At 44.1% G+C, this 14,682-nt stretch overlaps 1 protein-coding gene across 1 annotated transcript; it reads left to right on the top strand.

Annotated features, from left to right (window-relative positions):
- Positions 1-7,720: 7,720 nt before the first annotated feature.
- Positions 7,721-13,460, top strand: LOC116502985 (zinc finger protein 501-like). The gene is made up of 2 exons (XM_032209065.1): positions 7,721-8,070; positions 12,240-13,460. Exon 2 carries the CDS (start codon positions 12,251-12,253, stop codon positions 13,403-13,405), a length of 1,155 nt encoding a protein of 384 aa, XP_032064956.1. The 5' UTR covers positions 7,721-8,070; positions 12,240-12,250; the 3' UTR covers positions 13,406-13,460.
- The last annotated feature ends 1,222 nt before the right edge of the window (positions 13,461-14,682 follow it).

The raw sequence follows: 14,682 nt of genomic DNA, 5'->3' as shown, positions 1-14,682 counted from the left end.
GACATCTTGTTGGGCAATGGAAGAGAATTAGGAAAGGAGGAGACAAAGGGAAAGCGGGGCATGGAGAAGGAGAAAGGGACAGATCTTGCTGGACAAACTATCCAGTAAAGGCACTAATTTATTTCTGAGCTGGAATTGAAGACATATTTTTCTTACAAAAATTGTTTATTAGTGTCAGAATCTACCTACAGTATATTTTTCCTACTCCATATCCTACTCATCCTAGGTTGTCATGGCATAATAGATTTGGATTTCTAACACTCCAAGGACCCAGTCAAGAATACAGCAGCTGGATTGTAGAGGGGCTTTAAAACAATAAGAAAGGATGCCATTTTTAGCCAAGCAACACTTTTCTATAGGACATACAGAAAAACAAATTATAATTTTCCATTTGCCAAACTCTTATTACCACAATCAACCATTTCTTTGCTTGAAAAAGCACCCTTGGGACAACCATCACCTGGATGACTTGAGAATTTCCATAGACATTTACCCGATTTGTACTTATACAAAGTAAGTTGTCCTCTGTTGACTATAACTGAGATCAGCATTTCTCTTGCAAGCACAGCAGCTGCTGGCTGGGAGAGTGGCAAATGGCGATCACATGACCTGAGGACGCTACAACTATCATAAATACATGCCAGCTGCCAAGCACCCAGATTTTGATTATATGTAAGTGTGAAGACTGATTGTGCCATTGTAACTTCAAATGATCACTAAATGAGACAGCACAGGTGGCACAGTGGTTAGTGCTGAACTACTGCAGGCTACTTTAGCTGAATGCTAGCTGCAGTTCAGCAGTTTGAATCTCAATGGCTTAAGGTTGACTCAGCCTTCCATCCTTCCGAGGTGAGTAAAATGAGGACCCACCTCGGAAGGATGGAAGGGGGCAATATGCTGACTCTGTAAATCGCTTAAAGAGGGCTGTAAAAGCACTGTGAAGTGGTCTAAGTGTTATTGCTATTGCTAAATGAATGGTTGTAAGTCAAGGACTCTCTGTACTTGTAGAGAAGCTCTACCAACTTCAAAAAAGGAGCTGTTTTATGAGCAAAGTTGTGCATATTCACTCCTTATTCCTAGGATAATGCCTCCCAGTTGGCCTTAAGCCCATTCTGTCACACCACAATAATGTGGCATCAATAGCATGCATGGGACTTAGTGGCCATGTTGACACAATCTACTAACTTTGCTATTGAATTAACCCATTTTCTGGATTTACAAAATGAATTAAACATGTGGATTGGGTCGGTCCAATAAACCTCCTGCAATCAAACTTGACGCCTGGTGATCTCTTCCACACAACTATCTGGACAATGATGTGACAGTGAACTTCACTTTCTTCATTTTTTAACTTTCATATCTAGCCAACACTTATGGGAATTCCCTAGTGGTTCCCCCACCCATTCAGACATCAGCCACACAGCCACGCTGGGTGCCACGGTGAACTAACCTTGGTTAACACAATAAAGTTTTAACAAATGGTGCAAATTTGCAAAGCACAACAAAGAATGTTCTTTCTGCGCCAACTTAGAAAGCTTAAACTGCCCAAGGAGCTGCCGATAGAGTGCTACAGAGGAATTATTGAATCTGTCATCTGCACCTCTATAACTGTCTGGTTGGATTCTGCAACCCAACAAGACAGACACAGACTTCAGAGGATAATTAGAACTGCAGAAAAAAACAATTACTGCCAACCTGAGGACCATTAAGGACCTGTATACTGCACGAGTCAAAGAGGGCTGTGAAAATATTTACAAACCTCGCATCCTGGATATAAACTGTTTCAGCTTCTACCCTCAAAACGCTATAGAGCACTGCACACCAGAACAACTAGATACAAGGACAGTTTTTCCCCCGAACGCCATCACTCTGCTAAACAAATAATTCCCTCAACACTGTCAAACTATTTTCTAAGTCTGCATTACTAATTACTATTAGTCTTCTCATCATTCCTATCACCCATCTCCTCCCACTTATGACTGTAGAACTGTAACTTTATTCCTTGTATCCTCACGATTTATATTGATTGTTTCCTAATATGATTTGATTGCTTATTTGTACCCTATGACTATCATTAAGTGATGTACTTTGACGAATGTGTTGAAAGAAATGTCCTTCTGGGTTCAGCTCCAAGTGGGGAAAAAGACACTGGAGACATGGAGGCTGCTTGGAAAGATGGTTTTAATGGTGGACAGGACCACATGGCTTGAGCCCTGAACAGAAAAGGTGATCACATGCTTCAATGTTGGTGGAGAAAAGAGAAGGAAGGACTAAGATGCTGAGTCCCTGGTTTTATGCCCGCTCTGGCCTTTGATCTTGAGCTTGTATTCTGATTGGTTGTCAGACTCCCATGGGGCCATGCAGGGACAACTCTCTAGGCTGCATTTTGAATCCAGGTTTGGTTGAGTTCTCAGATGCTATGTGGTGAGTTGGGTAAAGTGCCAATATTATCATGCCTTAATCCCATCCCCTGGAGCTGAAGGGGATAACTCTTTGTTATGTAAAGGGACTAGCTTGGCCTTCTTAATGGCCCATTGACAAAAGGGGAGAGGCAGGAAGCGGCAGGAAGTTTCTCTTTGAAATGTTTTTCCCTTTCACATCCAGGGAAATATAATATTCTGCCTTTTCAACATTTCCTAGGATATTTCATTTCTCTGGGAGAGGGCTGGGTGATAACTTTCCACAAATGTATCTTGTCTTTTTATGTACACTGAGAGCATAGGCATCAAAGGCAAATTCCTTGTGTGTCCAGTCACACTTGGCCAATAAAGAATTCTATTCTATTTTATTCTATTCTATTCTAAAATGCATTTGCTAGATCTTTTACTTCACCACGTTTGCACATGCTGTATCACATCGTCCTTAAGAAAATAACAGTATATTTAATTGTTAAGCAGAGAGCACTGACTGAAGAGCCATATCTCCAGATAGCTATTTATTTTTGCAACGTCTAAGGCAGATTTAAACAATATAAATGCAGTACATTTGGACGGCATCGGCTTGGAGGAAACTGCTCCTCGGGTGCGGGATGTTGGGAAGTTATTTCAAGCCGCTCTGGTTTTTCCAACCTCCCCTTTTGCACGCCAACGGCTTCGCTTGCACTGACCCACACGTTCCTTTGCGCGTCCTTGTTCCTAGAAAGCCTTGCGTTTGGGAACGCGGCTGCCCTCGAGCAATCGCCTTTCGCCTGGATCTTACCAGCTGCCGACTGCAAGAAGCATGCAAGAAGCATGACGTCAGAAGCAGGGCGGCGAGCCTCGCGCGAGAATTCCCTTCTCCGTGGAAGGCCTGTGCAAATTCTCCGGAAGCGGAATACTTGTTGCTCGCCTGGGCAGCCTCACGCTGCTCTCTGCTGGCTTCAACGAATCCTCATCCCCTAATTGGAAAGCAAGGGGCGAGAAAGGCTTTAATGTGAATCTCTGGGAAGGGCTAAAAGCTTGGAAGATCCCGTGCCAGTGGGCACCTTGGCACCAGCCCCAAATGTTAGGGTTGACGAGCGGAAAAGTTGACGGATAAAAATCAAAAATTCTTAGAGGTAGCTGAAACCTTGTTCTGAGGACAGCGCCCATTTCTTTAACTATGTAACTAATAGGAATCGCGAAAAGGTTCAAACGATTGGACTGCCATCTGTCAGAAATGATGTGGTAGGGTCCGCTTGTGGTGGGGTTGGACTAGATGACCTATAAGGTCCCTTCCAAGTCTGTTAATCTGTATCTGAAGCAACACAGGGGAGAAAGCCGTGCCTGTAAAAGGTACGAAGATTCTTTACATTCCTATATGAGTCTTACTGGTTCCACTACAAAACCGCGTTCGACTAAAGCGTGCTCGACGAAACCGCGTAGCTGACGTCATCACAGCGCGACAACAGCGCGGAGAAAAAAGCACGTTGTAAACGCTAAAGCTAAAATTAACCCCTAAACCTAAACCTAACCCCCCTAAACCTAATCCTAATCCTAACCCTTAACCTAACCCTAAACCTAACCCTAAACCTAACGCTAAACCTAATCCTAACCCTTAACCCTAACCCTAACCCTAACCCTTAACCTAACCCTAACCCTTAACCTAACCCTAAACCTAACCCTAACCCTTACCTTAACTTGAATCGGCTTGCTTTCAAAGCGCTATTTAAAGCGCCCTTTTTTCTCCGCGGTCGCTGTTGTCGCCCTGCTGATGACGTCAGCGACGCGGTTTAATCGGGCGCGCTTTAGTGGAGCGCGGTTTTGTCGTGCCACGGTCTTACTAAACTGTTGATGCAGCCTAACTGGCAATTGCAGTTTATGGTGATGAAGGATATTATATAGAGCAACATACCTTTGTCCCCAAAGCCTAAACTTCACTTACACAACAATAGCTCTGGGCTGTCTCTGACTGGACAGGAAAAAGATCTACAGGTTGTGATAAATGTGACTGCAATATTGATGCAAGGTGCAAAAGATGTGTTGAAAGAAATGTCCTTCTGGGTTCGGCTCCAAGTGGGGAAAAAGACATTGGAGACATGGAGGTTGCTTGGAAAGATGGTTTTAATGGTGGACAGGACCACATGGCTTGAGCCCTGAACAGAAAAGGTGATCACATGCTTCAATGTTGGTAGAGAAGACGAGAAGGAAGGACTGAGATGCTGAGTCCCTGGTTTTATGCCCTCTCTGGCCTTTGATCTTGAGCTTGTATTCTGATTGGTTGTCAGACTCCCATGAGGCCATGCAGGGACAACTCTCTAGGCTGTGTTTTGAATCCAGGTTTGGTTGAGTTCTCAGATGCCATGTGGGGAGTTGGGTAAAGGGCCAATATTATCATGCCTTAATCCCACCCCTGAAGCTGAAGGGGATAACTCTTTATTATGTAAAGGGACTGGCTTGGCCTTCTTAATGGCCCATTGACAAAGTGGGTGGGGGCAGGAAACTACAGGGGGCTATTCTCTCTTTATAAAACATTTATTCCTTTTCACATCCAGAGAAATATTCTGCCTTTTCAATATTTCCTAGGATATTTCATTTTTCTGGGAGAGGGCTGGGTGATAACTTCCTACAGATGAATTCTGTGTTAAACTTCTGTAGGAAAGGATCTGAAAAATTGAACTGCTTTATGCCCTCGTACAGATCCTTAACACCATTATATAGATTCATAACACAGCAGTTACCGGTATACTGTTGAAGCTCGAAGGCGATCCTTAGTGCAATGAAAGGCAGCCAAAGGTATAAGGAGGTTTTCAACTTTTCACTCTGGAAAAAGAAGAAAAAAGTACAGAGAAATGTGAATGCCTATCCCAATGATGCACGGATTGGAGAAAGCAAACACAGCAATTTTTTTTCTTTTCTCCTGTACAAATGTAAGACTTGAAGACATTCAACATCACAAAACAATGCTGGCAAAGATAAATATTTATCATAAAACATAGTGAAGCCATGCAGTGATACGGTCCCTCCTTCATATAGCTTTAGCTGGGAATAAGACAAGTTTGTGGAAGAAAGGGCTATTTGAATACCAGTTTTAGAGGAGAGGAGTCTGAAAAACGCACATTGAGCTACCCAGAAACATTTTGCTGGCTAGGATAGGAAACAGCACCTTTTGGATGTTAAGATGTAGATGTAGATGTAGATGTAGATAAATGTATTTATAGGCCTCCCTTTTCCCTGAGGGGACTCAGGGCGGCTGACAACGTATAGGGAAGGGAGTACACACAATGACATATAAAAACAGTACGTAATTAAAAATAGAAGCAACATTCATCATTCGGGAGGGGACGGATTATAATCTTTAACCCCAGGCCTGACGGGATAGCCAGATCTTGAGGGCTGTGCGGAAGGTCTGGAGGGTGGTGAGGGTACGAATCTCCACGGGGAGATCGTTCCAAAGGGTCGGAGCTACTACTGAAAAGGCTCTCCTCCGCGTAGTTGCCAATCGACACTGACTGGCGGATGGAACTCGGAGGAGGCCCAATCTGTGTGATCTAATAGGTCGCAGGGAGGTAATTGGCAGGAGGCGGTCTCTCAATCTGATCTGACGGGGTTCTTGCATTGTCCTGTATTGGTTCTTTAATTAATACAGTTTTAATAATACTCTATAGTTTTAATCCAAATTATAAACTGCCTTGAAATTTTTTTGCTAGAAAGTTAGGATTTAGACATGAAACTATGTGAAAAGAAATAAGTATTGCTTATTCCATTGAAAAAGAAGTCTCAGTCATCCAGGTCACGGTTGTCTCAAAGGTGCTTTTTCAGGAGGCAACTGGACTTGCTGTCTGCAAGGAATATAAATCCCATTCCCTACTATCTTGTCAGAGCTGAAGAAGCTTCTTGGATGAGAAGCACAACGTCTTCAAAAGAAAAAACTAGAAAGTCCAGTTGCCTCCTGAAAAAGCACTTTTGGGACATTGGTAAAGAAGAAATCTCTAGTTTAAGCATCTTTCGGAAATAGATAACTGATGCCGTGTTGTGTACAGGATCCAAAGTACACCTGATCCCATGGAAACTTTCTGGGAGGTTGAGGATTGTAGTTCCTACAAAGCTGAAAAGGCTTGTTAACCTCTGGTCAATTTTGGCTGTTGTTGATAAGATTTAATTAGGGTCAGATCTGATTATCTGCTAAACAAATAATTCCCTCAACACTCTCAAACTATTCACTAAGGCTGCATTACTAATTATTATTAGTCTTCTCATCGTTCCTATCACCCATCTCCTCCCACTTATGACTGCAGGACTGTAACTGTGTTGCTTGTATCCTCACGATTTATATTGATTGTTCCTGATTGCTTATTTGTACCCTATGACTCTCATTAAGTGCTGTATCTTATGATTTTTGACGAATGTATCTCGCCTTTTAAAGTACACTCAGAGCCTATTGAATTGAATTGAATTGAATTTATTTCATTTATATGCCGCCCTTTTCCCCCCCCGAAGGGGACTCAGGGCAGCTCACAATCCAAGTCAAGGGAAGGGGTACAAATAAAGAATAAAAAAGACAAACAGAACAATACACAATTTAAAAGCATACAACAACCATACCATTCGAGGGGGGGGGGGCAAAAGCTCTTTAGCCCCAGGCCTGTCAGAACAGCCAGGTTTTAAGGGCTTTGCGGAAGGCCTGGAGGGTGGTGAGGGTTCGAATCTCCACGGGGAGATCGTTCCAGAGGGTTGGAGCAGCCACAGAGAAGGCTCTCCTCCGGGTGGTCGCCAGTCGGCATTGGCCGGCGGATGGAATTCGGAGGAGGCCTAATCTGTGGGATCTAATCGGTCTATTGGAGGTAATTGGCAGCAGGCGGTCTCTCAAGTACCCAGGTCCAATACCATGAAGGGCTTTATAAGTGATGACTAGCACCTTGAAGCGTATCCGAAGACCAATAGGCAGCCAGAGCAGCTCGCGGAGGATAGGTGCACCAAAGACAAATTCCTTGAGTGTCCAATCACACTTGGCCAATGAAGAATTCTATTCTATCAGTACTTGGATGATCACAAGTCTGTAGATACCATTGAAAAGTCTAAAACAACTCTCCCCAAAATAATTTTTTTTAAAAAAAAAACAAATCAAACTTCGGGCATCCAAATATCATGCAATTTTAGATGGAGGAAATGGGTTTGGACTTTTTTGTCGCTCCAGACCACAGAAGGCTCCGTGCCGCATTAGGTCAGGCGTCTTTCTGCAATCCGTCCGACGCTAAATCCGGCCTTGTTTTCCCATTAGCGAAACGGACTCGCCCCCTGGATGTAGAAGCTCAGGATAATTGTGCAGACAAGGCAGCAGCCAGCAGAGGGCTCGGGTTATAATATCGCGAAGGAGCCGAAGGGAGTCCAGGCGGCCCTTCCTTCGCTGTGTTCCCAGTGCGGGTCAGCGGCTGACCTGAGCTTTTCAGGCAGGAATTTGGGAACGCTGCAAGGAAACCTCGGAGGGAGGCACGCCGCAACTCCTGCAGTCCCACCCAACCAGCCGAGCAGAGTCGGTTCAGAGTCCCGCGGCGTCGCCTCCCCCGACCGGAGTGAGAAACTGGCCAAGGGCCGCGGCAGCCATTAAATTCTTCCTGCGTTGTTGTGTGTAGAGACGGGACTGCGGCTGTCCAACACCCAAGGCGAACGAGAGGTAAGGAATCAACTGGGCAAGATATGGGGTTTGATCAGGAAATGGAGATAAGAGACGGTGGAGGATTTATAAATAAACATATTCCGCTTTCCCAATCTGATCTGGGCTGGATGCAGAGAGGCGATCGACATTCTGGGGTTGCACTTCTCCGAGAATCACCGAATGTAAAGATTGGGAGGGTTTTTGCAGATATTAATAATAGCATTTAGACTTACATACCGCTTCATAGTGCTTTACACCCCACTCTTAAGTCTTGTTTGACAGGAGTTGATCTCCCCACCCAAGTCACGATTTGTTGGACAATGTTTGACTTTGCGACCAAAACCAGCTTGGTTTAGTGGTTAAGGCATCAGGCTAGAAATTGGGAGCCTGAATTCTAGTCTTTTTAGGCATGAAAGCAGGCTGACCTTGGATCAGTCACACTCTTTCAGCCCATCTCACCTCACGGGATTTGTTGCTTTGGGGAAAATCATGATTTTAAAAAGTGCAGTGGTTGGATTGCCACCGTGCCACAAAGAAGCAAATGGTAGAATACCTCAGGCTTCGCGCCTGGAGCTCATCCACCTTTCATAAATCAATAAATCATAAATCCCCTTTAATAATCAATAAACCATAAATTTAGACAAGGAGAAGTTATAGGGGGTGCTTGTCCCATTTGCAGATGACACAAGCTGTAAAAAGATGGTTAATACTGCAAAACACAGGCTGGGAGTTCAGTAGCATCTGAGAAACACGAACAGTTTAAGTGGGAAGAAATGTAGAGTTTTGCAGCTAGGTAAAATTGCAAGACAAGTGGTCCCTTCCTTGGCAGTAGTACTTAAGAGAAGGATTGGGCATAGCCAGCAGGGTGATACAGCTGCCAAAAGAGCTGATGCAGTCTTACATTGCAGCAACCGAGATACAGTGTTGAAATCAAGGGAAAGATTTGCTCTGCTCTATGCTACATTGGTTAGTCTGGAATACTGTTATTTACCAGTAGTTCTGGTCATTACAATCACAAAGAAATTCAGGAATTGGAAAGAGTGCAGAAAACAATGTCAGAGTTTATGAGAGGCTTGGGTACAAGATATCTTTCAACCCCAATTCGGCTTAGTGTGATTAGATGAAAATAGGTACAGTTGACTAACCTGTGTAAGTAATATACTGCCCAGTGTTGAAGCCAGAGTTTCATTTAAAAACCTACTGCTAAATTTAAAAAAAGCTACCCATTTATTGTAATGACCCACCAGTTTCTTATTTAGAAGAAAGGGATATAAAATTTATAAATCACCTCATTGGGGATCCAGGCCTTTTCCCACAGCCTAGATACCATATTTTTTGGAGTATAAGATGCAATAGCAGTAGACTTAGACTTATATACCGCTTCATAGGGCTTTCAGCCCTCTCTAAGCGGTTTACAGAGAGTCAGCATATTGCCCCCAACAATCTGGGTCCTCATTTTACCCACCTCGGAAGGATGGAAGGCTGAGTCAACCCTGAGCCGGTGAGATTTGAACCGCTGAACTGCTGATCTAGCAGTAGCCTGCAGTGCTGCATTTAACCACTGCGCCACCTCGGCTCTATTTAACCACTGCGCCACCTCGGCTCTAAGATGCACTGGAGTATAAGGCGCACCAAGATTTTGAAGTGGCAAATTTTAAAAAAGTTTTTGCACTCTGCAGACCTCCCAAAGACGGCCCATTTTTCGCAAAAACAGGCCCATTTTTTTAAAAAAAATAGCCTTTAGGAAGCTTGTAGAGTTCTCCTGGGAGGCTGGGGGGGGGTCAAAAATGAGCACAAAAATGGACCTGTTTTTTGTCAAAAAAAGGGCATGCATAGTCTTTAGGAGGCTTGTAGTATGGTGCTGGGGGAGGGGGCAAAATTGAGCAAAAATCGGCCTGTTTTTCACTCATTTCTGCCTTCCCCAGCCCCCAGGAGCACTCTGAAAGCCTCCTAAAGGCTACGGACGGCCATTTTGGTGAAGGGGTAGGGTTTCAGGAGGCAAAAATGCTGTATTCAGTGTATAAGACACACCCAGATTTTTACCCTCTTTTTTTGAGGGAAAAGGGTGCTTCTTATACTCTGAAAAATATGGTATGTTTCAATTAAACAGGTATCATTAGCAAGGTAAAGTCAGCTGTTTCATGTATATCTTTGAAACCTGGAGCTAGGCTCAGTCCAGCCATCAGTTAAGCCACATGAATAGTGACAAACTTTCTATAGCTTTATACCCAGAGTTGGTATCAGCTGTGGATGAAAACCTGTTGCACATTTGTCCTTTCAAAAACCAATTATTGCAGTAGCTTGCAAATTGGAATAAAAGGAGTAATATTGTAACCTGTCATGACAACAATAGGAATATCAAAAATGCTACAAATAGACAAAACAAAGAGGCAGTACATTAAATTTACAGGCAGCAAAGTGTGAACAAAAGCCGAAGGCCATTAAAGTTATTTAAATAAATCATCTTGGGTTGCTGATGACATGCAAGCAGAGAAGGAAATAATGTGATATATTGAGGCAGCAAATTCTGTAGATGGGTTGCTGTCATAGAGAAAGGGCTTTCAACATTAGGACACAACAGGTGATTTTAAAGACAGGCAGATTCACAAGGGACTTGGTACCACTTCCTGTAGCTTGATAACACTCACAAAGAAACTGGCAGCCATTAAAACTGTAGTAGTTAAATAGTTACATGAAGTATTTTATCCTATTCAAAAATTTAATAAAACTTTCTGAGTGGTTTACTGGGTGGCCCAACACAGAATCTGTTACAATAGTGTAGCCAAGATATATACAATTTACAGCATCCTATGGTCATGTGATCATGTTTTATGATGGCTTTGCCAAAAATTGACATTTTGTTTTTGGCCAAAGCGCGCCATAGTGAACAATGAGTTCACTTAACAACTGCCACAAAAACAGTGTAAAATTGGGTTTGGTTACATACCCATTCCATTTTTACAACCGTTGCAACTTACGACCGTAATGGTTAGACTCTGTTATGGCCGTATTGTGAAGAATACCTGTATTCCCAGTCTATAAACCAGTTCCAGTGAGTGCCTTCCTCTAACTCTTACAGAATTCTGCTCTCTTGCATTTTCAATAGCTGAAATCCATCTTGACTTTCGTATACTTTGAGTTAGAGAATAATTTGTCATTTGTTACTTTGCCTCCATTCCATAGCACCCAAACAATGTATGCATCAAATTCGATAAGAACAAATCTTCAGAGCAGTGTTGTGGTCAGCCAGCGGCCAGTGGCCAGCGGAGGTGGCAGCAGATTCGGACAGTGAGGAGGTTGGGGAGGAATGTGGGCCGGTCGTGGAGTCTGGGGAAGGCTCTGATGAGGGCTCTGTGTCGGAGGCAGAGAGGGAGCCAGAGCCGTATGCCAGTTATTGGCCGCCTTCAGAGGCAGACATCAGTGAGGCAGACGAACAGCTGGAGCCTATTCCCAGTGTGCGCATGCACAGAGTTGCCAGACGAAGGGAACAGCTAAAGAACAGGGATTGACTTGGGAGTAAGGCCACAGGTGGATGCTGAATGGCCCCTCCTAGAGGAAATAAAAGAGGAGCGAAAGGGGAGTGGAGTTTGCCGGAGACAATTAGTTTGCTTAATTGGTTCGTGACTCTCCGAGACTCCTTGCCAAGTTTTGCAGATATCAGCCTGGCAGCTCTCCAAGCCAGATAAGGTCTGTGACTATAAATCCTCCCTTGAAAGGCTTTGCTGAATGTGAATGAGCAGAATTCATAGTAAATTAATAAAAAGGTTTTTTTGTGGGGACCAGGAGTTTGCTTCATGTCTTGGGAAGCTTAGGTCAGAACAAGCAGTAAGAGCGTAAATATGCTCAGAATGCTTTGAAATCAGAAAATGTGGGGCTGGATACATCACAATGTATCCACAAGAACTGAGGTGGCGCAGTGGTTAAATGCAGCACTGCAGGCTACTTCAGCTGACTGCTAGATCAGCAGTTCAGCGGTTCAAATCTCACCGGCTCAGGGTTGACTCAGCCTTCCATCCTTCCGAGGTGGGTAAAATGAGGACCCGGATTGTTGGGGGCGATATGCTGACTCTGTAAACCGCTTAGAGAGGGCTGAAAGCCCTATGAAGCGGTATATAAGTCTAACTGCTATTCTATTTAATGTGGTTCCTAACACAGCATAACATCTTTCATCTTCATTTTCTCTTCAGCTGTTAACAAAATGTTGACCCAGGAAATCAAGACGACCTTTAAACAGGAAGAAGAGGAGAAGGTACAGCAGGAGGGCCCCCCCTTGAAGGACTTTAGAGAAGTGCAGAACACACCTGAGGAACGTGTGGTGCAGAAGAAACACAACTGTTCCATCTGCGGAAAGAATTTTTGCCGCCGCTCAGATCTTGTCCGACACCAGAAACTCCACTCGGGAGACAGGCCCTTCACCTGCACCAAGTGTGGGAAAGGATTTGTCCAGAGCACCCACCTCATTGCCCATCAGAAGAGCCACACCCGAGAAAAGCCCTACTATTGTCCTCACTGCGGGAGGAGCTTCAATCAGATCTTGAACTTCAACAGGCACCAGAGGACTCACTCCCAGGAGCCCCCTTTCAAATGTTCCGACTGCGGGAAAACCTTCAGCCGCAGCTCCAACCTGATCATGCACCAGAGGACGCACACGGGAGAGCGACCCTACAAATGCTTTGACTGCGGGAACAGCTTCAGTCGGAGTTCCACCCTGGTGACTCACCAGAGGACCCACACCGGCGAGAAACCTTTTAAGTGCCAGGACTGTTGGAAGAGCTTTGGCAGGCGCTCCACCCTAGTCATGCACCTGCGGACTCACACCGGGGAAAAACCTTACAAGTGCTCTGACTGCCCTGAAACCTTTAGCGTGAAGTCTGGCCTTCTGAGTCACCAGAGAATCCATATGACTGAGAAGCCCTACCTGTGCCTGGAGTGCGGCAAAAACTTCTGCCGCAGTGCGGACCTCATTATACACCAGAGAATTCACACTGGAGAGAAACCCTATCAGTGCAACGCCTGTGGCAAGAAATTTAATACGAATTCCCACCTGGTGACGCATCAGAGGATCCACACGGGAGAAAAACCCTACAAATGCCCCGATTGTGGGAAGAGCTTTTCTTATAGTTCAGTCCTGGTGGGTCATCAGAGACTGCACACGGGAGAGAAACCTTACGCGTGTCTTGAGTGTGGGAAGACTTTCCGTAACAATTCACATCTCATCACTCATCACAGAGTCCACTCAGGAGAGAAGCCTTACACATGCCCAGAGTGTGGTAGAAATTTTAGTGTAAGTTCAAATCTTACAAAGCATCGGAAAATCCATGAAAGAGAGACATCCTTGAAATATTCTGAGTAGGAAACGCCAGTGGATGGAATTCCGATTAACTACCCAAGATGCTTAAAAAGAAGATTAAAAAAATATATGGCTTATTCGGGAAATTTTGCTAGAAAGTCCAAATGTTTGCAGTAAGGTAAAGGTAAAGATCCCCCCGCACATGCGTGCTAGTTGTTCCCGACTCTAGGGGGCAGTGCTCATCTCTTACAAAACCGAAGAGCCAGCACTGTCTGAAGACGTCTCCATGGTCATGTGGCCGGCATGACTAAACGCCAAAGGCGCACAGAACACTGTTACCTTCCCACCAAAGGTGGTTCCCATTTTTCTACTTGCATTTTTTACGTCCTTTCGAACTGCTAGGTTGGCAGAAGTTGGACAAGTAACAGGGGCTCACTCCGTTACACGGCGCTAGGGATTCGAACCGCTGAACTGCCGACCTTCTGATCGACAAGCTCAGTCACGCAGTGGTGGGATTCAGCCAGTTCGCACCACTTCGGGAGAACTGGTTGTTAACTTTCTGAGCAGTTTGGTGAACTGGTTGTTGAAAGAAATCATTAGGGCAGAGAACCGGTTGTTAAAGTATTTGAATCCCACCATTGGCTGAGTGTCTTAGGCACTGAGCTACCGCATCCCTACGTTTGCAGTAAGGAAGGCCAAAATGAAAGTAGACGTAAGATAGCAAAGAATGTACAAGTAGTCCTAGACTTATGACCACAATTGAGCCCAAATTTTTCATTGCTAAGCAAGACAGTTAAGTGAATTTTGTCCCATTTTACGACCTTTCTTGCCACAATTCTTAGTGAATCACTGCAGTTGTTAAGTTAGTAACATGGTCATTATTAAGTGAATCTGGCTTCCCCATTGTCTTTGCTTGTCAGAAGGTCACCAAAGTTGATCACATGTCCCCAAGACCCTGCAACCGTCATAAGTACATGCCAGTTACCAAGCATCTAATTTTTGATCATGTCACCATGAGAATACTGTTAACAATCAATGGTGTGAAAAACAGTCATAAGTCACTCTTCTCAGTGCTATTGTAACTTTGGGTAGTAAATGAATGGTTGTAAGTCAAGGACTACCTGTATGCCTTATCTTATATGAAAGGATTTCATTATTAAAAGATCCCTGATGTTTTTAAAAAAAATCTCTTTAAGAATAGGATGTGATGAGGAAGATGTATTAAGTTCAGATTCTGCAACAAGGAAACAAGCATGTTTTTCTTTCTCTCCAAAATAATGTAACACAAAAAAAGTATATTTGCATACTTTTACTTGCTTACTTGCGATTGCAAAATCCTA

This window comes from Thamnophis elegans, chromosome 2, assembly GCF_009769535.1.
Source record: "Thamnophis elegans isolate rThaEle1 chromosome 2, rThaEle1.pri, whole genome shotgun sequence".
Classification (NCBI taxonomy): Eukaryota; Metazoa; Chordata; class Lepidosauria; order Squamata; family Colubridae; genus Thamnophis; species Thamnophis elegans.
Note: the sequence above shows the minus strand (reverse complement) of the source record. Positions and strands in the feature narration are given on the sequence as shown.